This window comes from Malaya genurostris, chromosome 3, assembly GCF_030247185.1.
Source record: "Malaya genurostris strain Urasoe2022 chromosome 3, Malgen_1.1, whole genome shotgun sequence".
In the NCBI taxonomy this organism is placed as follows: Eukaryota; Metazoa; Arthropoda; class Insecta; order Diptera; family Culicidae; genus Malaya; species Malaya genurostris.
This window is the reverse complement of record NC_080572.1, coordinates 132,793,281-132,818,218: the sequence shown is the minus strand read 5'-3', so window position 1 is coordinate 132,818,218 and position 24,938 is coordinate 132,793,281. Positions and strand designations below refer to the sequence as shown.

Genomic DNA, 24,938 nt, shown 5'->3' with positions numbered 1-24,938 from the left:
AGTACTGTTCGGAACATATTTCTCGAACGATTTTTTGTACAGCAGCAGATGTTTTGTTCTCTTCCTCAGAACGCGTTCTGATTGGCTGGTGTTGACATGGGTCAAATGAGACAGGTTTTTCAATAGTGTAGTATTTAAATACTTCAATACTGTTGCTATACACGTTTAAGTTGAAAAATTTCGATTCTATTGGTAGTTAGATTATATAAATCCACAGATCACTGATCTATGAGCTTTAAAAATACGAGAAGGCAAACGCGCCTTATGAATTATCCTCTTTGATACTCGTTTATACCAAATATTTAAGAAAAGTTTAATTTTGAATTATTTGAGATTATGTCACACAACTGAAAATTTAATCATAAAATTGTGATTATATTTCCGATGGCATGTAGCAAAAATTATGTTGATTCGTTAGATACAACGGGAGATATTCAAGATCAAGATATCACTCTCTCAGAGGGTAAATTTTGAAAAGGCACCCCATAGTAAAAAAGGTCGTATTCACGACAAAACTGAATACCGCTAAAACTGAAATAAGTTTATTTAGTTATCGACTATCTAAATCTACAAACCGTATAAGCCTGAGTCAGAGTTATGTCAGAGACATAACTGGACTTCGTGAAAACGAATAAAACTGACACGGTTTATTTAAACTTTCGAATTCGAATTGATAGTTAATCGATTGTGTGAATTGTAAAACTTTCTCCCTTTTCACTACTAGAATTTTAAACGAATTTTGATTATCTCATTTCAAATTGACATATTTCATTGAAAGAAACTATCACGATGCTGTACAGGATTAATTTCTGCCTTTTAGAAGGATCAAATTGTGGAATTTTCTACGATATTTATCACAGTTCGGAAAATTTACTCGAATGATTTTCGCACAACGAAAAGTGCACGAAGCAAATCAAATTTTTTTGGATTGTCACGAAATTGATGATTCTTACCTTCGATTTGCAAAGAAGTAAAAAGTTAGAGCCATTAGAGCTTTGTAGCTTTTGTAGCTTTTTCACAAATGGGCGGTTCCAACGGCTACACAAATAGGCACTTATAGAATTTTGACGTCGTATATCTCATTTCGGATTTGCATATATCATTGAAAGCAACTATCACCATGCTGTACAGGATTCATTTCTGCCTTTTAGAAGGATCAAATTGTGGAATTCTCTACCATATTTAGCACAGTTCGGAACATATTTCTCGAACGATTTTCGCACAGCGAAAAGTGCACGATGCAAATCAAATTATTTGGATTTTCACTAAACTATTGATTTTTACGTTCGATTTGCAAAGAAGTAATCTTAATAGTTCTTTAGATAACATTTAGAGCCATTAGAACGGTTGATATTATATGTTGTTCACTTTTAATTTTCTCTCTCTCCAATGCAAACTGTCTGATGCAATCGCTCTAGCTTGAATTGAAACTAGCTTTGCGAATAAATCGCAACACACCGGCTCGCAGTGCCAAATGATGCGAAACTGGTTTAATGCGTCTTCGTGCCTTGACGACCGGAAGGCGAATGAGAATTACGACCTGTGCGTTTCTATTTTCAACCACGCAGAAGGTGCGCTCTCCGATGCCGCTGCTTGAACCCTGACGTCTGCAACCATCCAACGCACAAGAAGAAATTATCGAATTTCTACCACGGTTTCCCGTTCAGTTGAAGATATGTACCTGACTACTACAAAATCGTCGTCCTTGCGCGAAAAATCCCAACGAAAGTAAAGAGTTTTCCGCGTTGTTTTCAAATTTTGAGAAAACTTAATTTTTGAGTTGTTTGTGGTTATTCCACACTGTTCGAAATATTATTCTACATTCCTGCTCATATTTTTGATGTAATAGTGAAAGAATTATGTGTCTGCCCTGAATACAAGTCGAGATATTCACGATTGAGTTCTGCCTATTCTTCCATATGACTAATTTTGAAAAGGCGCCCCATAGTAAAGTAAGTCGTATCCACGAAAAAAGCAGGATGTTTTCCAACACACCCACGGAAATTTGCTCAGTTCGTCGAGCTGAATCGTTTGCTATATGACACTCGGAAAATTTTTCAAAAGTTTGAGTGAATTCTATACCTATTTTTGCCTTTTTATATATGAAATATCAGAAATCGGAAATTTTTTTTGATGCCAAACGTCTGAGAATTGCATGAAACGTCGAGATTTAGTATCATCTCAAAAATTTTTTTTTTTTTTGGAAAAATCGACTTTCTGGGACTTATAATAATTTTGACATATTTTCCAAGTCCCAAAAAGTCGACTTTTTCAAAAAAAAAAAATTTTTCGAGATGATACTAAATCTCGACGTTTCATGCAATTCTAAGCCTTTCGGCATCAAATTTTTTTTTCGATTTCGAAAATTTCATTTACTCCCCCCTATGGTGATTTTTCAAGATACATGAAAATTCCACTAAGTGGACTAAGAAGGCTTTTTTTAGATTAGTATCACTGTTCTCATACAAATAGGCAACGCAAATGTCAAGCACTAGTTAGCAAAAATGACGCTGACTCTGTGACATAAACACTGAAGCATGCTTTTGTGAACCACTCGAATCAATTTAAATCAATTGGTGTCAAAATTAGTATCCGAAATTATTTAATAAAAGTATGACATATATTTTCATGAGACTGTTATGAAAGAAGAGAAGGGCATTATCACACCACTAGGTATATTAAGAAGGGTTTTGCCTTTCTCATATAGAAAGGTTATGCAATCACTTGAAAAACCGACTAGTGAAAATTAACCCGGAGGGCCAAGTGTCATATACCATTCGACTCAGTTCATCGAGCTGAGACTCAGTTCATCGAGTCTGTGTGTGTGTGTGTGTATGTATGTATGTATGTGTGTGTATGTGTCAAATAATCTCACTAGGTATTCTCGAAGATGGCTGAACCGATTTTGACAAACTTAGATTCAAATGAAAGGTTTCGTGGTCCCATACGGAATTCCTGAATTTCATCCGAATCCGACTTCCGGTTCCGGAGTTATAGGGTAAAGTGTGTCCAATATTGTACACCGTCACTTAAACCGGCGAAACAAAAAACGTAAAAAAATTCCTAAACTGGTCTCAAAACTAAACAAATCGATAGTCTTTATCAGTAGGCAACTAAACAAACCGATTCCGACTATCCTGGTTCCCGGTATCCGGTTCCGGAAGTACCGGAGATAGTGGTCATATATACCAATATGAATCTCACTTACTTTTCTCAGTGATGGTTTGACCGATTTCCACAAACTTAGATTCAAATGAAAGGTCTCGTGGTCACATACGGAATTCCTGAATTTCATCCGGATCCGACTTCCGGTTTCGGAGTTATAGGGTAAAGTGTTTTCAATTGTACACCGTCACTTGAAATATTTTCGGATGCAACAAACATTTAAATCGTAATTTAGACTGCGTACTAGTAGAGTTTGTGTGTCATGTTAGTCATGTCACGACATTGATAATACCGGTTCTCGGTACTGTTTTATTCTGTATTTTATGCACAAAAATCTCTTGGTTTCTTTCAAAAATCGAAGAGAAAAATTTTGAATGGAATACCACAATATTATATGTACATGAGAAAGGCATAATTACACCACTAGGTGGATTAAAACAGGTTTGATAAATACAGTAGCATTTTTGAACTCTTTTTACAAAATCCTTCAAATCATGTGATAAATTTCCATCTGCGAAACTTTATTATGCGAAATTTGATTACCCAAAAAGCAATTTTCCTTATATACCAATCGACTCAGTCCAATGAAATGAGCAAACGTATATAAGTCCGTTAGTGTGTACGCAAAAAAGTGGTCTAGATCTCAGAAATCTCATGCTATATCAATTTTAATCAAGCTAGTCTAAAATGACAATTTATTTTAAAAAGATAAAGAAAGCTTAAATTTTCATTTCTCTGTTAACGGAGATATTTTTGTGTAAGCAACTTCGCTATATCCTAATAGGGGTTTGAACGCAGCACGATAGAGTGACGTTTGACAGAAAATTTATACACATTTGTCAAAGCAATTATTTTTCAGTACTAGAGATTCTGTTCAATATCTTTCAGCATGATATTAGGGCTCGATTTGTTTTAACACTAACTAAACCTTCTATCAAACTAAACCTTCAACCAAATGTTTAAAAAATGATGAAAAAATTATTCATTGCGAACAATTCATCAACTGCTTTAACACTCCCAATACCAACGTAAAAAGTTACGCAGAACACCAAGCCGGAAAATATGTTGGAACGGTAATTTTGAGCTATCATAGCTCAGTTATCACTTGACCAATTTCGATAAATTATACACCCTCGAATTTTCTGAAGTTTGTAGATTATTTTAAGTATATCATTATTGACGATCGTTTAGGAAACACTAATGAAAATCTTATTTTCCCCGTTCCAACTTTTTTTTTCAAGCTCGAAATATGCCCTATCTGCATTCATACGGCATTGAATCGGATATTGAGAACCTCAACTTTACCGAGTCATAACTTTGTTGTTAGTTAACCGATTTTCGAAATTTATTCACCATTGGAAAGGTACTACATACCGAAATAGTAAGATCCAAAGTTATAATGAAAACTTTAGATAGATGACCTCAGAAAAGGTGAGACTTTTTACAATGTTCATAAATATCTCGAAATTCAGAGCGATGACCTATATATTTTTATACATCATTCGTATTTTTCATTTTTTTCACATATTCGTATATAACTCAAAAATTAAAGCGACGACATGTACATTTTTCAGTTCCAAAATATTGGAATTGTTACCAGAAACAATGTATTGATGAACAAAATTATATATCCGTTCAAAGAATCTCAAGAAATTTGGTACAAATACAGAGAATATATATTATTGGGAAGATTTTGCCAAACAAAATCAAATCAAAACTTTTAAATTTAATGACATATATTTTTTCATTATTTTAGTTGGAAATTTATTATGAACAAAATTTACAAAATAACTGAAACTTGGATTTCATTGACGATCTTAAAAATTTCGGTAAATATACCTAAACTCAAAAAATAATTATATTTTTGTATTGGACAAAGGATCTAAACAATTTTTATGCACAACCCAAACGCAATTGATAACTACTAAAACTCTGATTTTGTTTTAGGTTTGCCGTAGAATCTCAAAATTCAGGAAGAAGGTCGGAAATTTTAAAATTTCCGAATTATATTGCATTGCACAGTGGTCCGGATCCACAATTTAGTGGGACAAAAACATTTGTGGCTTAACATTTTTTTATGAACTAGCAGTTATTTCGACATTGGTAACCTTAATGTCACTTCTGATTTGGCAAAAACTTTGTTTTATTCTTCCGCTGAACGAAAATTGTTGTGTATACACTTGAGGAACGCGTGAAAATAGTGCAGTTTTACTTTGAAAATCAACTTGAAGAAGACGCCGATTTTTGCCAAAAAAATCATCTTCTCGGATGGGACACATTTTCATCTCGGCGGGTATGTTAATAAGCAAAATTGTCGCATCTGGGGGACGAAAAACCCGCACGTTGTCATGGAGAAGCCGATGCATCCTCAGAGAGCGACGGTTTGATGCGGTGCATCGAAAATGAGGCAGGAGCCACCACTACGGTCAATGGCGAGCGCTACCGCGCCATGATTAGCGATTGGTTCTTCCCGTTACTTGAAGAGGTAGACTTGGACACCATTTTGTTCCAACAAGACGGCGCTCCGTGCCACACAGCCAACGCTACGATCGATCTTCTGCGCACAGTCTTCGAAGATCGAATTATCAGTCGAAATTCGGATGTCGTTTGGCCGCCTCGGAGCTGTGATTTGACGCCGTTAGACTATTATCTTTATGGAGCTTGTCAAAGATAAGTGCTTTTTGGACAAGCCAAAGACAATTCAAGCCTTGAAGGACAACATTCGTGCAGCCATAGCTGAAATAAAGCTGCATATAATCGAAAATGTACTAAAAAACTGGACCGACCGACGTTATAGGGTAAAGTGTGTTCAATATTGTACACCGTCACTTAAACCGGCGAAACAAAAATCGTAAAAAGTAACTACACAAATCGATAGTCATTATTAGTAGGCAACTAAACAAACCGATTCCGGCTATCCTGGTTCACGGTATCCGGTTACGGAAGCACCGAAAATAGTGGTCATATATACCAAAATTGATCTCACTCACTTTTCATCGATGGTTTGACCGATTTCCACAAACTTGGATTCAAATGAAAGGTCTCACGGTTATTCCCAATCTTAGGGTCAAACGAAAGGTCTTATGCTCCTATCAAAAATTACTGCATATTTTCGGATACAACAAACATTTAAATCATCATGTAGAGTGCGATGGCAAAATTGTATAAAATCTTCAAAATTTGAATAAAAACTAGTAGAGTTTGTACGCCATGGTGCCGGAAGTGCATATTTATTATTTATTTATTTATTGTTTTATTTATTTATTTATTTATTTATTTATTTATTTATTTATTTATTTATTTATTTATTTATTTATTTATTTATTTATTTATTTATTTATTTATTTATTTATTTATTTATTTATTTATTTATTTATTTATTTATTTATTTATTTATTTTTTTATTTATTTATTTATTTATTTATTTATTTATTTATTTATTTATTTATTTATTTTTTTATTTATATATTATTTATTTTTAAATTTATTCATCTGACAATAAAATGGTCTTAATGAATATATATTAGTCAAGTCATAAAATTGTAGATCTCTGTACTTTCCGCGCGAATTTGTGTGATAGTTCATCAAATTCAAAAAAATGTTCAACAGCGCCAAATGTCCTCAAGCATGATGTTATCGGTTCGAAATACCCGAACGTCGTTCGATGAAACCTCGGCTGAAGTAAACTGGTAGAGCACAGTGATCGTTGTGAAGCACGAAAATCGAGTTGAGACAAAATCTTCGGTGAGTCGATATCCCCGTTGATTAGTTTTGCCACGAAAGTAGCTGCGTTATTCCAAATTTCCTGCGTTATTCCAATGAGTCGAATCCGATCAGTCGACAGCGATCGTGGTATGGTGGAAGCTGAAGTGGGTTCTGCCAGATAATGCTTCTTAGAGCAAGGCGAACAAATCGTTTCTGAACGCGCTCAATCCGTAAGTCCCATGTAAGTTATAGTGAACCCACTTCGTTTTCTTCTTCCTACGCGAGCAAAGCACTGTTTTATTCTGTATGTTTAACTAGTTAATGCACAAGCAATCCCTTGGTTTCCTTCAGAAATCGAAGAGAAAAATTTTGAATAGAATACCACAATATTATACATGAGAAAGGCATCATTACACCACTAGGTGGATTAAAACAGGTTTTTAGATTTGCATCACTCTTCTCATAAATATAGGCAACGCAAATGTCAAGCACTAGGTTGGAAAAATGATGCCGACTGTGTGACATAAATACTGAAGCATGCTTTTGTGAACAACTTGAATCAATCTGAATTAATTGGTGTAAAAAATGATCCAAAATTGGTGTCAGAAATTATTTCATAAAATGATAAAAAAATCATGAGACTGCTTCGAAGAAAGAGAAAGGTAGTATCACATCACTAGGTGGATTAAGAAGGGTTTTATAGATTAGCATCACTCTTCTCATAAAAATAGGCAACGCAAATGTCAAGCACTAGGTTGGAAAAAAGATGCCGACTGTGTGACATAAACACTGAAGCATGTTTTTGTGAACTACTCGAATCAATCTGAATTAATTGGTGTCAAAAATGATCCAAAATTAGTGTCAGTAATTATTCCATAAAACTACAAGGATCAGCAACATGGGGTTGTTCGAGCCATTGATGTGGAACAAGGCAACCAAAATTTCTAATGATCTACAATCAAAAAGTTGAATCAATCCGAACCAACACCGAAATCATTTGTTTTATAACCGACGAAATTACACCATTACCCCAAATGCATGCAATTATATTTTTGTACATACTTGCGGTTTCGATAATTTTTTATGCAAGCAGTTTTTTTAGCGTTAAGTTTCTCTACAATTCTGCGATTTCGGTTGAAGCGATAAATTATTTCTCATTATCAATCGAGGTCATCTAATATAAATTAGAAATTAATCTTAAGCATTCAAAATTTATCCTGGGGTAGTTGTCAATTTCTCATGGGGAAACGACATAACATGGAATTCCGAGCTTGCATGACACAAGATCAGAGCATACCAATTAAGGGCTGAGGCCAGTGTGTTTTAGGGCGTTTTAATGGGCTATTTTCACGCTTCAAATTTGATTTTCTTCAGAAACGGTGACGAATATCAAAAAAACCAACTGACATTCTCTTACAAAATTAGTTTAGATTATTCTGTGAAAATTTCAGAATGACTCATTGACTGTAGTGGTCGGGAAAGTCTTTTTTTCTGAAGGAAGAAATGCATAGCTGAAAACGGCAAAATTCAACTTGTTCATTGAATATCTCGCCTTCAAAAGCATGGATCAAAAATCTATCCTGACAATGTCTAGATAATTTAGTTTAGATGCGATTAGTGCATAAAAACATATATGTTGTCGCGATAAAAAATAAGTGAATGTGATTTTTGTAATGGTAAGTCCATTTCTATTGCGGCACTATTTTTTTCTGCTCTTGTATCCTGGTAACGTAACGAAACATGAGAGAGAAATAATATCGGCTCAGCAAAGCTGCCAAACAAGCGGTAGCTTTATTGGATTTTATGTGATGTAGTCAAACTTGTAACCGAAAATATCAAAACTTTTTACACATTTACGAGGGGGGCGGCCCGTTTGGCATAAGGTCATTTGGCATAATACCGTTTGGCATAACGCTATTTGGCATAATGGTTATTTGGCATAACGGTTATTTGGCATAATGGTCATTTGTCATAATAATAATTGGATTTGTAAATTTTTGTTTGCGTTTCGATCGAGTTATGTTGTGCAAAGAAAACTCGAACGAAATATGTGAATTTTATATTCGGTCCAAATAGTTCGATAATATTAGGTGAAATAGCATTATTACATATTTTTTTATATTTAAAATTCTGTAGTAAATAGCACACTATCATTTTATACAAGTGCTAATTATGCCATTTGTCATAATAATAATTGGATTTGTAAATTTTCGTTTGCGTTTCGATCGAGTTATGTTGTGCAAAGAAAACTCGAACGAAATATGTGAATTTTATATTCGGTTCAAATAGTTCGATAATATTAGGTGAAATAGCATTATTACATATGTTTTTATATTTAAAATTCTGTAGTAAATAGCACACTATCATTTTATACAAGTGCTAGCACAGTATTCTGTTCGTCATAGATGATTCAGGTCGAGACGGCCGAAGGCCGCGAGTGCGCCGGCGACCCGCCGTCGGAAGCGCCGGCCACTGCGGGGGGCAGCGCCCCCGCAGAAATCACCTCTGTCTAGTTGCGGGCGTTTGCCCGGATTACCCAAAGCTAGGAGCTATCCCTTAGTTAAGTCCGAACGAGCGACAGCGAGGTCGGACAGCAGGTCATTAAAAACGATGAGGCGTAGCCGCATTAGACCTTGCAAAATTGCAGTAAATTAGAACAATTTCTATTAGGCAGCATGTTCATCTGTTATGCCAAATGACTGTTATGCCAAATGACCATTATGCCAAATAACCATTATGCCAAATGTCGTTATGCAAAACGGTATTCTGCCAAACAGCTTTATGCCAAACGTGGTAGCCCCTTTACGAGAGAGCATGGAGAGAAATGTATTACGCACAGCGAGCCACACGGTTTTACGCTAACAACTGGCCTCAGCCCTTAAAGCTTCAAATCGTTTTATGGCACGTTTTTGTCTTGCTGTCTAGCAGCAACCTACCTCTAGCATGCTACGTGTAGGACTGAAACGCTAGCTTTAATTTCGCTTCTATTTATAGATTCGCGTGCTTCCAACAGCTTCGCTTTTGCATCGATTGACCAATTAGAGCGATGCTCTGTCTTTGATTCATCGCTTACTCCTTCAAAACCGTCGTCTATGGTAGGGAAATCCAGTATGCCGGAGATTTTTAGCAGACAAAATAGGACACTGCTCGCTACTAATGAAAATTTCAATCATATATAAATGAAAATACGTGGGTTGATACATTCAAATCGAAACGAAGAAATATTCCCTTTCGAATGATGAAATAATATTAATAATTGATACAAAATAGACTGAGCTGTAAGTGTTTAAAACCTGACCACATTTCTACGTGTAGTTTTTTTGAGTTTCTTATTTGCACCACTATATGGAATAAAAGTGTGTTCCACATCAAAATGATAAAAAATTCATGAGACTGCTTTGAAGAAAGAGAAAGGCATTATCACACCACTAGGTGGATTAAGAAGGTGTTTGTAGATTAACATCACTGTGCTCATACAAATAGGCAACGCAAATATCAAGCACTAGTTTGGAAAAATGATTTGAACTATTCTAATCAATTTGAATCAATTGGTGTCAAAATTAGTATCCGAAATTATTTAATAAAAGTATGAAATATATTTTCATCAGACTGTTATGAAAGAAGAGAAGGGCATTATCACACCACTATTTTAATAAAAAAGGTAAAACTTTAGTAAAGGTTTATACTTAAAATATTTCGTTCATTCTAGTCTGCGTAATTGGCGGAGACGGAAGTGAAACGTGTGCATCTTAAGCACCTCATTTCGGTTGATTCATGTCCAGAATATTCAATTTCAGATACCATTTTGTAATAGAGGAGGAATATTCTGCTGTTACTGCTTTGTACATTCGAGGGAAATGATGTCAACGTTGTGGAGTATCGAAGTAACTTTATTACTCGGTTCTTTTTAGAGACATTGAAAACATGTAGCTATTTTCACAAAAAATAACAACGATATTGTCATCCTTCGTTTCACTTAGAATATTTTGTTTCCATCAGACAACCGTCACTCGTAGTTTGCGATCATATGTTCCATTTCTTCGGTTTCGATGTCTCTCAGCAACGTTTTAGCACTGTGTTTACTTTCGATTTCGGAAATTTGAGAACCTGTGCAATATTTCTTCCAGACCATGTTGTGCAGAAGGTTATCTCGTCTTTCGCCTTCCATTGTAAACAACTTTTGACTGTGTGCATGAATTCTAACGAAATTTTCAATACTGAATAAACAAACCTTCCGCATTAAAACTTTGCCAATAGTTTTTTTGCTTTAACAACTTGAGTCGCCATAGTAATCAAAAATAATTTACTAATGATTATCGGGATCAGTCCCCAATTTTCGCTACACATACATTGTTTAAAGTATTTATACATATTCATTTTTTTATTTATTAGGATCTACTGTGTGATTTCGATATATGGTTGGGTGCACCGAGTGATCTACTGAAATCATTATTGGAACATTTACTAGAACTTGCGTCAGAATCAAGTGAAAAGCGGACAAATATTCACATAATGCGGGATATGCAGGTATTTATGATCATATGTATATATAAACTATTTTATCACCTGTTATCCTGTCCGAACCTGTCGAAGTCGTCGATGCTGCGTGGTTGTTTCGGCTGAAGAAATTAGTAATGGTTCTTGGGTGATGCACCACGATGGCCGGGTGTCTGCTGCAATGTCAGTGGTTCTATAATTGGTGATATGATGATTTTTGTTATGATTTCTAGATGCTCTAGCTTTTGACGGTTACGTATGTGTAACAGATCCAAATTGGTGATGGCCTCAGATATTAATTCTGATTCATTTACGTTCACCAGATGGAGTGGAAGAATAGCGGGTTTATTTTTTCCTTTGTAAATCTTGCTGTTGAACTACGTCCCATTGAGTTTTATGGAACTATTTTCGAATGATACAAGATATGTTCCTGTCAGATTTCTTGATTCAAAACTACAACTGTTCTGCATAAGTGTTGGTTCAATGTAGTTTTTTTATCAGTACTCCAAGTTTTTCGACTCCTTCGAACTCCGAGATCGTGGTTGGCTTTCTAAAAATACAAGTACCTGGATATCCTCGTAATATTGGATGAAGACATTTGTCGTTGGAGATGTTAAAAAGATTTTGTATGTCACAAATACTGTTTTTCTCAATGTTAATGCATGGATGTTTCACCAGATACGATTCGTTGTTGCCAACAATAGCATTGGTAGTGTATATAGAAATGATTTTGCCGTTTATGGGAATAGTTTCTATCTAAAGTTGTACATATTCTCCTCGTCTGAGCTGAGAAATTTTTATGAGGACTATTATGTCTGATTCGTTATGAAAAGCTACAGGTTCCAAAAACTTATAAGTTTGATTGTAGCTTTCATTTATTATGCCTTGTGATTCCAACAGTTGCGTTGCAAATTTTAGTTCTGGAGGTTGTAAGAACGTTTTCGATATTATTCCAATTGATTTTCAGTTTTGAGTAAATCTTCATTATCAAGGTTTCCCGTTATCATTTTTATAGTAGATCCAAGAAAATAGTGAGATTTTCTAGTACATACTAAGAGGGATCGCCATTGTCTTCAAAACGTATAGCATAATGTTAGATAATGTTTATTATTGATGATAAAAATGGCTATATGTACAATTTGCAATGGTTTGGTAGGTGTTGCTGTTAATTTATGTTGTTGTTTATATGATCTTCTTCCATACTTAGCTGTATCGGCACAACCAGCAAAGGTTAATAAATTTGGTAATATTTGATTTCATATTCGGGAAAAAATATTTTCGGGATATGTGGGTTTTCGTTTCGGTAATGTCTCTATGGTTCGCGTTGTGTTGTCTTTGAATAATTTGGTCTTGTTCGCGTTCGTCAATTATGTCTTCTAACAATTGTTGCGTCCAGAATATTTTAAATATTTTCGCTCTGGAGAATCAGATCTTGTATATTGTTTGCAAATAATAATTTAATAATTTGATTTCTGAAGTCGTTTAGAGACCTTACAGTTGATAGGATAAAGTCGCTATCGTCGGTGTCCGCAGAGTGTTGTGTCATGTCGTCACTGTATTCATGTTGTATATATGTATTCATGTAGACACTTATTCGTTCATATATTTGTACATCTTTATACATATATAGATTGGTAAAGTGAATGTGCTGATGTATATGTATAAACATATACATGTGTACATATACGAACACATATGTATACATATATACATATATAAGACGCGTAAATTGAGGGTTTTAGTGTATAACACCGAAAGAAGAAGGAAACACTAAACGAATGATGCGTGCTTTGTTCTATTTCGTACATGATATGAAGAAATGGTTACGGATGTCTGCTGCTGGTGTGTGATATTGGTAGAAGACGGTGCTGCGGTTGATAAAAATTTAAGCTATTCTATTTTAAGCGCGACCGAAAGAATAAACGAATGTCATTGAATTCAAATTCAAAAATATGCAATTTTCAGAGCCGGTAGTGCAGTAATACCGTTCCAGTTCCGGTTTCGGAAGAATTGGAAATGGTGATTGAAAACTGCAAAAAGGATCTCACCCACTTTCTTTCAAGATGGCCAAATCGAGGTTCACAAACTTACAAATCGATGTTCACAAGTCTTATAGTTTCATACGGGATTCCTAAATTTCTTATGGATACTACTTCTAGTTTCGGAACTACAGGGTAAACAGGATTTGTAGAGTTCGTTAGATTAGGTCCGAACAAACTTTCTTATGTCTATTCAATGAACGGTTGTTTTAACGAATTCCACAGTAATATTTACGATGTTATGAGTAATATGAGAAAGGCATCATTACACCACTAGGAAGATTAAAACAAGTTTTTGTACTTGATTTCGAAATCAAGTTCTACAGCAAGTTTCCAACGTAAAAATCTGCGGTTTAAATCATCCGTGCATATTTCAAAATGGGTTCCATAAATGTTTTGCTGCCCAAACAATGGCTAACAATTCTTTTTCAGTAGTAGAATAGTTGCATTCTGCTTCTTTCAAAGTTCTTGATGCGTATGCAATATTGTGTTCTTTACCGTCTTCGAATTTTTGGGACAAAACTGCTTCGAGTGCGAAGTCGCTTGCGTCAGTTTCGAGAATTTCTTGTTAAAATCAGGGTATTTTAAAATGGGGTCGATTTTCAATGATCGTTTACAATCATTAACACTCCAAATACCAAACATGAAAAAAGTTGGAACGGTAACTTCGAGCTGTCATAGCTCAGCTGTTTTTCAATGAATCTCAATAAATTTTACACCCTCGAATTTTGTGAAGCTCGTAGATTGATTCAAACACTTTGTAGGAGACGATTGGTAAAGGAAAACCTATTAAAATTTGAGTTTTCCCGTTCCAGGTTTTTTCACGCGAATAATATGCCCTATCTGCTTTTCTATTTTCTTTCCTTTGGCATAATCGTCACATAAAAAATATTGAACACTTCAAATTTACCGAGTTATAACTTTGTTGTTAGTCAACCAATTTTCGAAATTTGTTCACCATTGGAAAGGTACTACTTCCAGAAATAGAATGCACTGAAAAAAACGAAAACTAGGGTTGTCTATCCAAAGTTATGATAAAAACTGTAGATAGATGACCTCAGAAAAGGTTCGTAAATATCTCGAAATTCAAAGCGATGACCTATATATTTTTACACATCATTCGATTGCTACTGATATCAGCTACAGTTTTAGTCCAACTACCATTCCTGCACTATCAATAGGAAACCTTAAAAAATCGATGAATTTATAAATATATATGAATTTTTCATTCTTTTCAAATGTTTGTATATAACTCAAAAATTAAAGCGATGACGTGTACATTTTTCTGCTCCAAAATATTGGAACCATTACCAGAAACAATGTATTGATGAACAAATTTATATAATTTCATGACATATATTTTTTATATTATTTTAGTTGGAAATTTATTATGAAGAAAATTTACAAAATAACTGAAACTTGGATTTCACTGACAATCTTAAAAACTCTACACTCTAAAAATAATGATATTTTTGTGTTGCACAAAAGATCTAAACAATTTGTATGCACAACCCAAACTCGTGAAACTACTAAAATTCTGATTTTATTTTAGGTTTTCCGTAAAATCTCAAAAAATTGGTAGAAAATCGGGAATTTCAAAATTTTCGATATATATTACGTTCCAACGTTTCTGCAAATCAAAGTGAATATATTGAAATCCGTGTTGATTTCATTTGTTTCATAGAGACGTAGAATTTGAATTTTACTAATAAAATATCTTTTGTGACAACAAACAAAATTTTAATAGTTTCAATGGCTTTGTACAATAAGAAATAGAACGTGAATTTTTTTGGATTTCATATACTAACCCATGGCGAAAGAAACCAACTACAATTTAAAAATAATTTATTGCTTGATTTTTGTTTTAGAAGCTATTAAGAACAAAAACATATACATATCCTAAATTTTCCGACGACATCAATTATAATCGATATAATATAAAAATTTAAATTTCATTATTTCGGAATGCATAGAATTCGAAAATTATTTGAATTTTGTATTAATAAATTCTACTCGAAAATCTATCATTAACTTGTTTAGGAATTCAGAAAATTATAATACCATTATATTTATAATTAAACAGTAGGGTGCCAATATTTTGGAATCATCTTTAATTTCGTAAAGCGGTAGGTGGGTGAGTGGTGCCGTAAGTCATTGGAAGTTATTTAGGAATTAACCTTGTTTGTGATAGGGCACATAACCAATATCACAATGTTCACGTTTCGTTTTGACCTTGGTGGTTTATGTTGAAATTTTTCAAAAAAATAATCGAGATGACTCATGATCTCGACGTTCGGTGAGGAAGCGCAAGAAAGTCGAAATTAATCAATACATAAGTACAGGGAAATTCAATCGTTTAGTGAATCTGGAGGAGCTATTTCAACGATTGCTTTTAAAGTCAGATAATCTCTGTAATAGCATTATCAAAAAGAATAACAACCAACGTGAGTGAACCTCATCTTCCCGAATATCCACTTGAATTAGTTTTAACACTCTAGAAGAAAAAAATACCTTATTTTCATAAATAGCTAATGAATGCCTTACATGATAAAGTATTTTTCAATGAAATAACTCGATTTTTGAACACAATTTGAAATACCTGTTTTAATCCACCTAGTGGTGTAATGATGCCTTTCTCATGTATAATATTGTGGTATCCTATTCAAAATTTTTCTCTTCGATTTTTGAAGGAAACCAAGGGATTGCTTGTGCATTAACTAGTTAAACATACAGAATAAAACAGTGCTTTGCTCGCGTAGGAAGAAGAAAACGAAGTGGGTTCACTATAACTTACATGGGACTTACGGATTGAGCGCGTTCAGAAACGATTTGTTCGTCTTGCTCTAAGAAACATTATCTGGCAGAACCCGCTTCAGCTTCCACCATACCACGATCGCTGTCGACTGATCGGATTCGACTTATTGGAACAACGCAGGAACATTCAGCAAGCTACTTTCGTGGCAAAACTAATCAACGGGGATATCGACTCTCCGAATATTTTGTCTCAACTCGATTTTCGTGCTTCACAACGATCACTGCGCTCTACCAGTTTACTTCAGCCGAGGTTTCATCGAACGACGTTCGGGTATTTCGAACCGATAACATCATGCTTGAGGACATTTGGCGCTGTTGAACATTTTATTGAATTTGATGAACCATCACACAAAATCGCGCGGAAAGTACAGCGATCTACAATTTTATGACTTGACTAATATATATTCATTAAGACCATTTTATTGTCAGATGAATAAATTTAATAATAAATAATAAATAAATAAATAAATAAATATATAAAAAAATAAATAAATAAATAATAAATATGCACTTCCGGCACCGGAACCCGAGAACCGGTATAATCGAAGTCGGTTCGTACGGCCAAAAGCTAACATGGCGTACAAACTCTACTAGTTTTTATTCAAATTTTGAAGATTTTATACAATTTTGCCATGATGATTTAAATGTTTGTTGTATCCGAAAATATGCAGTAATTTTTGGTAGGAGCATAAGACCTTTCGTTTGACCCTAAGATTGGGAATAACCGTGAGACCTTTCATTTGAATCCAAGTTTGTGGAAATCGGTCAAACCATCGATGAAAAGTGAGTGAGATCAATTTTGGTATATATGACCACTATTTTCGGTGCTTCCGTAACCGGATACCGTGAACCAGGATAGCTGGAATCGGTTTGTTTAGTTGCCTACTGATAATGACTATCGATTTGTGTAATTACTTTTTACGATTTTTGTTTCGCCGGTTTAAGTGACGGTGTACAATATTGAACACACTTTACCCTATAACGTCGGCCGGTCCAGTTTTTTAGTACATTTTCGGTTGTATGCAGCTTTATTTCAGCTATGGCTGCACGAATGTTGTCCTTCAAGGCTTGAATTGTCTCTGGCTTGTCCACAAAACACTTATTTTTGACAAGATCCATAAAGATAATAGTCTAACGGCGTCAAATCACAGCTCCGAGGCGGCCAAACGACATCCGAATTTCGACTGATAATTCGATCTTCGAAGACTGTGCGCAGAAGATCGATCGTAGCGTTGGCTGTGTGGCACGGAGCGCTGTCTTGTTGGAACCAAATGGTGTCCAAGTCTACCTCTTCAAGTAACGGGAAGAACCAATCGCTAATCATGGCGCGGTAGCGCTCGCCATTGACCGTAGTGGTGGCTCCTGCCTCATTTTCGATGCACCGCATCAAACCGTCGCTCTCTGAGGATGCATCGGCTTCTCCATGACAACGTGCGGGTTTTTCGTCCCCCAGATGCGACAATTTTGCTTATTAACATACCCGCCGAGATGAAAATGTGCCCCATCCGAGAAGATGATTTTTTGGCAAAAATCGGCGTCTTCTTCAAGTTGATTTTCAAAGTAAAACTGCAATATTTTCACGCGTTCCTCAAGCGTATACACAAGCATTTTCGCATATTTCGGAAGGATAAAACTAAGTTTTTGCCAAATCAGAAGTGACATTAAGGTTACCAATGTCGAAATAACTGCTAGTTCATAAAAAAATGTTAAGCCACAAATGTTTTTGTCCCACTAAATTGTGGATCCGGATCACTGTGCAATGCAATATAATTCGGAAATTTTAAAATTTCCGACCATCTTCCTAAATTTTGAGATTCTACGGCAAACCTAAAACAAAATCAGAGTTTTAGTAGTTATCAATTGCGTTTGGGTTGTGCATAAAAATTGTTTAGATTCTTTGTTCAATACAAAAGTATAACTATTTTTTGAGTTTAGGTATATTTACCGAAATTTTTAAGATCGTCAATGAAATCCAAGTTTCAGTTATTTTGTAAATTTTGTTCATAATAAATTTCCAACTATAATAATGAAAAAATATATGTCATTAAATTTAAAAGTTTTGATTTGATTTTGTTTGGCAAAATCTTCCCAATAATATATATTCTCTGTATTTGTACCGAATTTCTTGAGATTCTTTGAACGGATATATAATTTTGTTCATCAATACATTGTTTCTGGTAATAATTCCAATATTTTGGAACTGAAAAATGTACATGTCGTCGCTTTAATTTTTGAGTTATATACGAATATGTGAAAAAAATGAAAAATACGAATGATGTATAAAAAAATATAGGTCATCGCTCTGAATTTCGAGATATTTATGAACATTGTAAAAAGTCTCACCTTTTCTGAGGTCATCTATCTACAGTTTTCATTATAACTTTGGATCTTACTATTTCGGTATGTAGTACCTTTCCAATGGTGAATAAATTTCGAAAATCGGTTAACTAACAACAAAGTTATGACTCGGTAAAGTTGAGGTTCTCAATATCCGATACAATGCCGTATGAATGCAGTTAGGGCATATTTCGAGCTTGAAAAAAAAACTTGGAACGGGGAAAATAAGATTTTCATTAGTGTTTCCTAAACGATCGTCAATAATGGTATACTTAAAATAATCTACAAACTTCAGAAAATTCGAGGGTGTATAATTTATCGAAATTGGTCAAGTGATAACTGAGCTATGATATCTCAAAATTACCGTTCCAACATTTTTTCCGGCTTGGTGTTCCGCGTAACTTTTTACGTTGGTATTGGGAGTGTTAAAGCAGTTGATGAATTGTTCGCAATGAATAATTTTTTCATCATTTTTTAAACATTTGGTTGAAGGTTTAGTTTGATTGAAGGTTTAGTTAGTGTTAAAACAAATCGAGCCCTAATATCATGCTGAAAGATATTGAACAGAATCTCTAGTACTGAAAATAATTGCTTTGACAAATGTGTATAAATTTTCTGTCAAACGTCACTCTATCGTGCTGCGTTCAAACCCCTATTAGGATATAGCGAAGTTGCTTACACAAAAATATCTCCGTTAACAGAGAAATGAAAATTTATGCTTTCTTTATCTTTTTAAAATAAATTGTCATTTTAGACTAGCTTGATTAAAATTGATATAGCATGAGATTTCTGAGATCTAGACCACTTTTTTGCGTACACACTAACGGACTTATATACGTTTGCTCATTTCATTGGACTGAGTCGATTGGTATATAAGGAAAATTGCTTTTTGGGTAATCATATTTCGCATAATAAAGTTTCGCAGATGGAAATTTATCACATGATTTGAAGGATTTTGTAAAAAGAGTTCAAAAATGCTACTGTATTTATCAAACCTGTTTTAATCCACCTAGTGGTGTAATTATGCCTTTCTCATGTACATATAATATTGTGGTATTCCATTCAAAATTTTTCTCTTCGATTTTTGAAAGAAACCAAGAGATTTTTGTGCATAAAATACAGAATAAAACAGTACCGAGAACCGGTATTATCAAAGTCGTGACATGACTAACATGACACACAAACTCTACTAGTACGCAGTCTAAATTACGATTTAAATGTTTGTTGCATCCGAAAATATTTCAAGTGACGGTGTACAATTGAAAACACTTTACCCCATAACTCCGGAACCGGAAGTCGGATCCGGATGAAATTCAGGAATTCCGTATGTGACCACGAGACCTTTCATTTGAATCTAAGTTTGTGGAAATCGGTCAAACCATCACTGAGAAAAGTAAGTGAGATTTATTTTGGTATATATGACCACTATCTCCGGTACTTCCGGAACCGGATACCGGGAACCAGGATAGTCGGAATCGGTTTGTTTAGTTGCCTACTGATAATGACTATCGATTTGTGTAGTTTTGAGACCAGTTTAGGAATTTTTTTACGTTTTTTGTTTCGCCGGTTTAAGTGACGGTGTACAATATTGGACACACTTTACCCTATAACTCCGGAACCGGAAGTCGGATCCGGATGAAATTCAGGAATTCCGTATGGGACCACGAGACCTTTCATGTGGATCTAAGTTTGTGGAAATCGCTTTAACCGTTGCTGAGAAAAGTGAGTGAGATTCATTTTGGTATATATGACCACTATTTCCGGTACTTCCGGAACCGGATACCGGGAACCAGGATAGTCGGAATCCGTTTGTTTAGTTGCCTACTGATAATGACTATCGATTTGTTTAGTTTTGAGACCAGTTTAGGAATTTTTTTACGTGTTTTGTTTCGCCGGTTAAAGTGACGGTGTACAATATTGGATGACAATATAATGACTATCGATTTGTGTAGTTTTGAGATCAGTTTAGGAAATTTTTTACGTGTTTTGTTTCGCCGGTTTAAGTGACGGTGTACAATATTGGACACACTTTACCCTATAACTCCGGAACCGGAAGTGGGATCCGGATGAAATTCAGGAATGCCGTATGGGACCACGAGACCTTTCATTTGAATCTAAGTTTGTCAAAATCGGTACAGCCATATTCGAGAAAACCTAGTGAGATTATTTGACACATACACACACACACACACAACACGCACACACAGACATTGCTCAGCTCGATGAACTGAGTGGAATGGTATATGACACTTGGCCCTCCGGGCCAATTTTCACTAGTCGGTTTTTCAAGTGATTGCATAACCTTTCTATATGAGAAAGGCAAAATTTAAGGGTTTAAATTATTAATTCTGAAGAGTTAGCAGGTAAAACGCCATTTGTATGGCTTGATATATCAAATCTTCGTTCAACTTAGTTTGAAGAACATTTTCTAAGTTTTCTTCTGAATTGTTGTGGCTATGTGGCATTAATATCAAGGAGAAAACGAAATATCCTGCTCCACGGATACTTGGGTAGAGGCTGATGTGAATATTATTTTTGCAATTCACCAAAGTCGTTAATCAGTTAGTCTTTGTTTATACCAATAGTCCGCAACTCTAAATGAACTATCCGATGCCGATTGGCGTTTTTGAAATTGGATGTTCCTGATCGCTTTTTATACCGTCTGTTCACCAGTTTCTGAAGATCCTTCTCCAAACCTTTGACTTATGTATTGGTCCATTTTGAAAGTTTTTGAACACGAACTGTGGCTTCATACAGCGGAGAAAATGCTTCACAGAAATTGTTAATGAAATTCCAATGGGAAGAAATATATTTATATAACACTTATACTTATATCCGAGATTTTCTCAATAATATCGTGTACGCATTCGTCGTAACTATTCAAATCAATATTAGAGTTTTGTTCTAAGTTTGGGACTGTCGAAAAAATTTGAAGAAATTCAGATAGATCATTTATCCGTTGACATCTTTCTTCACGCTCGAACGCTGCTGGCAAAAATGAACCGTTTTTCTTGGGCAAAATAAAACAGTGCCTGAACGGCATATTGAATAATAATTATCATATCACAATAGTTTGGGTCCCGGCTCATTGCTCCATTCCAGGCAATGAAAAAGCCGATAGTTTTGCCAAACGTGGTGCTATTGAAGGTGAAATTTATGAGCGACCGATTGCTTTCAACGAATTCTATAGCGCGACTCGCCAAAGAACACTTTCCAGATGGCAAGCTTCTTGGGATAGAGATGATCTGGGACGGTGGATGCACTCAATTATTCCGAAAATATCGACAAAGGCACTGGATGTAAGTAGGGATTTCATTCGTATGATGTCCAGACTCATGTCCAATCACTACACGTTAGACGCACATCTCCTTCGAATTGGGCTCTCCGAGACTAATCATTGTGCTTGTGGCGAAGATTATCGGGATATTGATCATGTCGTTTGGACATGCGTGGAGTATCGTGATGTCAAAACTCAACTAGTAAATTCTTTGCGTATTCAAGGTAGACTATCCAATGTCTCAGTTCGAGACATTCTTGCTTGTCATGACCTTCTATACATGAAACTTCTTTATCATTTCATAAAGAAAATTGGAGTTTCAATTTAATAAAGGACTTAGTTCTGATTCCAGCTGCGACCATGAGTTCAACCAATAGCTAAATTAGAATAGAAACTATGTAATGATACAAACAAACTCGAAATACTTATGAAATTATCAACAAAATGTCTGAAAATAACAGCTTATTTTATAATTTATAGAAGTTAATCGTTTGGTTCAAATAATATTTCCGAGTAGATTTCATAATTAATGGCGAATTACCTAAGATGTTATTTAAGTAATATAAGGAATATGTTTTAATAAATTTGAATCGTTGTGACTATTTTAGAATTATATTAGGATAAGAATTTTATGTGAAAGTGATACTACAGCGAAGAAAAAACTTATGTAAACTGCCTTAAGAAATAAACGTATTTATGAAAAAAAATCTTTCTTCACGTTGAGAGTACTGTAACTCACGCACAGCTGTATCTACGTTACTAGTATTATCAACTGTTGATGTATGAAGTTTTTTTTGAATTTCTGACAAATTTCCAATACTTTGTTCTTCAAATTTTGTGCCGTATGTTTTCATGCAATTCAAACTATTGATATAGTTAATGGATAACTCTTCTAAATAAAAACATAACGAGGTAGTATCACCAGATCTCATCTACAAAATGTCTTGTTTTTGAATTAATAAATTTTTGGATCGGGGCAAAATAAAATTGGAAAGTTAAGTTAAGAGCATATTGCATGAGCTGCAATTGATTAAAGTTACAATTACAGTCCAGCTGCTAATCAACTTACTGGGAATAATTTAAATCTAAGATTATTTTGGGAGTTTTTCAAGTTGTACATCAAAATAAAATATAATCAATAAATTCTATATCCATTGATAAATTTCTACTCACCAAGAGTTCGTTTAACGAGTGTAGTATTTTGCAAGAACTGTACGTTCAACCAGAGCACACTTCTATAACGCTTCGTTGTTGTATCAAATTTGATTGATACATGACATCGTTTAACCTCAGAAGTGATAATTCTATCGATTTCTAACCTTTTTAATATATATTTAATATATCTGTAATATTTCTATTATTGATATGATTTCCAAATTGAGCTAGTTGATGATCAACAATATCGTGCATGCCCTTCCAATTTGGCATGTTGAATGGCTTTGTGATCATTTTAATTAAACCACCCAGCATCCGCTGCTTGCAAACTCTAACAACTGTGCATTCGTAGTGTTTTGTATCAATTATAGGATGTTTTGCTTTTCGCTTCGCGATTTCATCCTCAGTAATAGGCTCCCCCGGTTCCAGTACGTTGTACACATCTGGGTGGTATACTGATATGTACCGAGCAAACTTGTGCGCATTTAGTTGTGATTGTGTATAGGCATCAACTCGACAATAAACAATATTATTGTTCACTTCTGTTACTGACAATATCTTTGTCTTAAGAGAAATTTCGGGTTCTCCAAACAATTTTTGCTCTACAGCCATTTCAAAGTTTGTTGTTGATCAACTAGTTATTGTGCCGTGCATCTTGTGTACATTGTTGTTGTTGTTGCTTCTGCTGTTATAAACTGCTCACGCACGCAGTCGACCCGTTTTGCTAGCAAGCCTTGGTATGGATGCCTGTTGCTACCACTGTTCAGAGCCGATAAAAAATCTCAATATAGTTAAATGTCACTATTGCGAGCGAGTGGCTCATATGAAATGTTTTGGCTGGGTTCGTTCTAATTTGGACTTTGTCAATGGGCAGACCAACTTGCTTTGGTTTTGCGATGACTGCATTGTTACGGTAAACCAATTCAAGGCTCATGATGCAACCCCTGCTGTTGTTGAAAATGTTGCACGCACGATCTCGGAATGCTTTAACAATTGCTTTAAAAACGTACAGGATGAGCTAAGTAAAACCAATAACCTAATTCAAAGAGTATCGGAAACGTTAACTAATCAATCGTCGAAACAATGCTCGCCTCTACCCAACAAGAAACGTCCTCGTGGAATGTCCAACGATTCTTTCACGGAAAAACCCATGCTTATTGGAGGAACGAGACAATTAGATAACTTACCAGCAACATTTGAAACAGTACCAAAAGCAGCTGATAAGTTTTGGATTTACCTTTCCCGTATTGCCCCTCAAGTCTCTGAAGATGATGTTATAGCGCTTGTTGAAAAGTGTTTACCCGAATCACAGCCGGTTGTTAAAAAGCTCGTCAAAAAGGAAACCGATTTGAAAACATTAGCGTTTGTGTCCTTCAAAGTAGGAGTAGACATGAAGTTAAGCGATATAGCCTTAGATTCTTCTATTTGGCCGAAAGGGATTTACTTTCGTGCTTTTGATAACCGCCAACGCCGTCAGGATTTTTGGGGCCCGAACCCCTCCAAAAATGCCTCGAATCGACTAGATTCCAAGGTCGACTCCACCTGCAGCGATCTGACTGTTCAAATGATTACACAACCGCCGTTGGATTGTGGGGGCCACCAGGCCCCCCAGAAAGTTAAGTCTATGTATTGTTCAAGTCTTCAAAAAAATAATGAGCGATTTGTCACTTATAGTGTCCCTGGACCGGTGAACCCAACACCGTTAAATGTCGAATACCAGTCTACTGTCATCTTAACAGAATGTTCGTCGGATGGATCGAATGCTCTCTCACATGTCGATATGGATTGTCAACTGGGACGCACCGAAATTGGCATCATGGAAGCCCTCGACCCCTCCGCCACAGTCGTGCACTTGCAGCCAGCGGTCAGCAGTCGTCCCGGTCCTGTGTGCGGAACTTGGGAAAGGGGCTTCCAAATTGCCGCCACTGGCAAGTATGATCATATCCAGA

General features: G+C 35.3%; 1 protein-coding gene across 5 annotated transcripts in view; it reads left to right on the top strand.

Moving 5' to 3' along the window:
• Positions 1-24,938, top strand: part of LOC131436301 (WD repeat and FYVE domain-containing protein 3) — a 1,204,110-nt gene that overhangs the window by 468,990 nt on the left and 710,182 nt on the right. For all 5 annotated transcript variants that reach the window (XM_058604951.1, XM_058604953.1, XM_058604954.1 and 2 more), the window contains exon 15: positions 11,263-11,397. In XM_058604951.1, the coding sequence (XP_058460934.1) occupies positions 11,263-11,397 (135 nt within the window). The remainder of the gene's footprint in view (positions 1-11,262; positions 11,398-24,938) is intronic.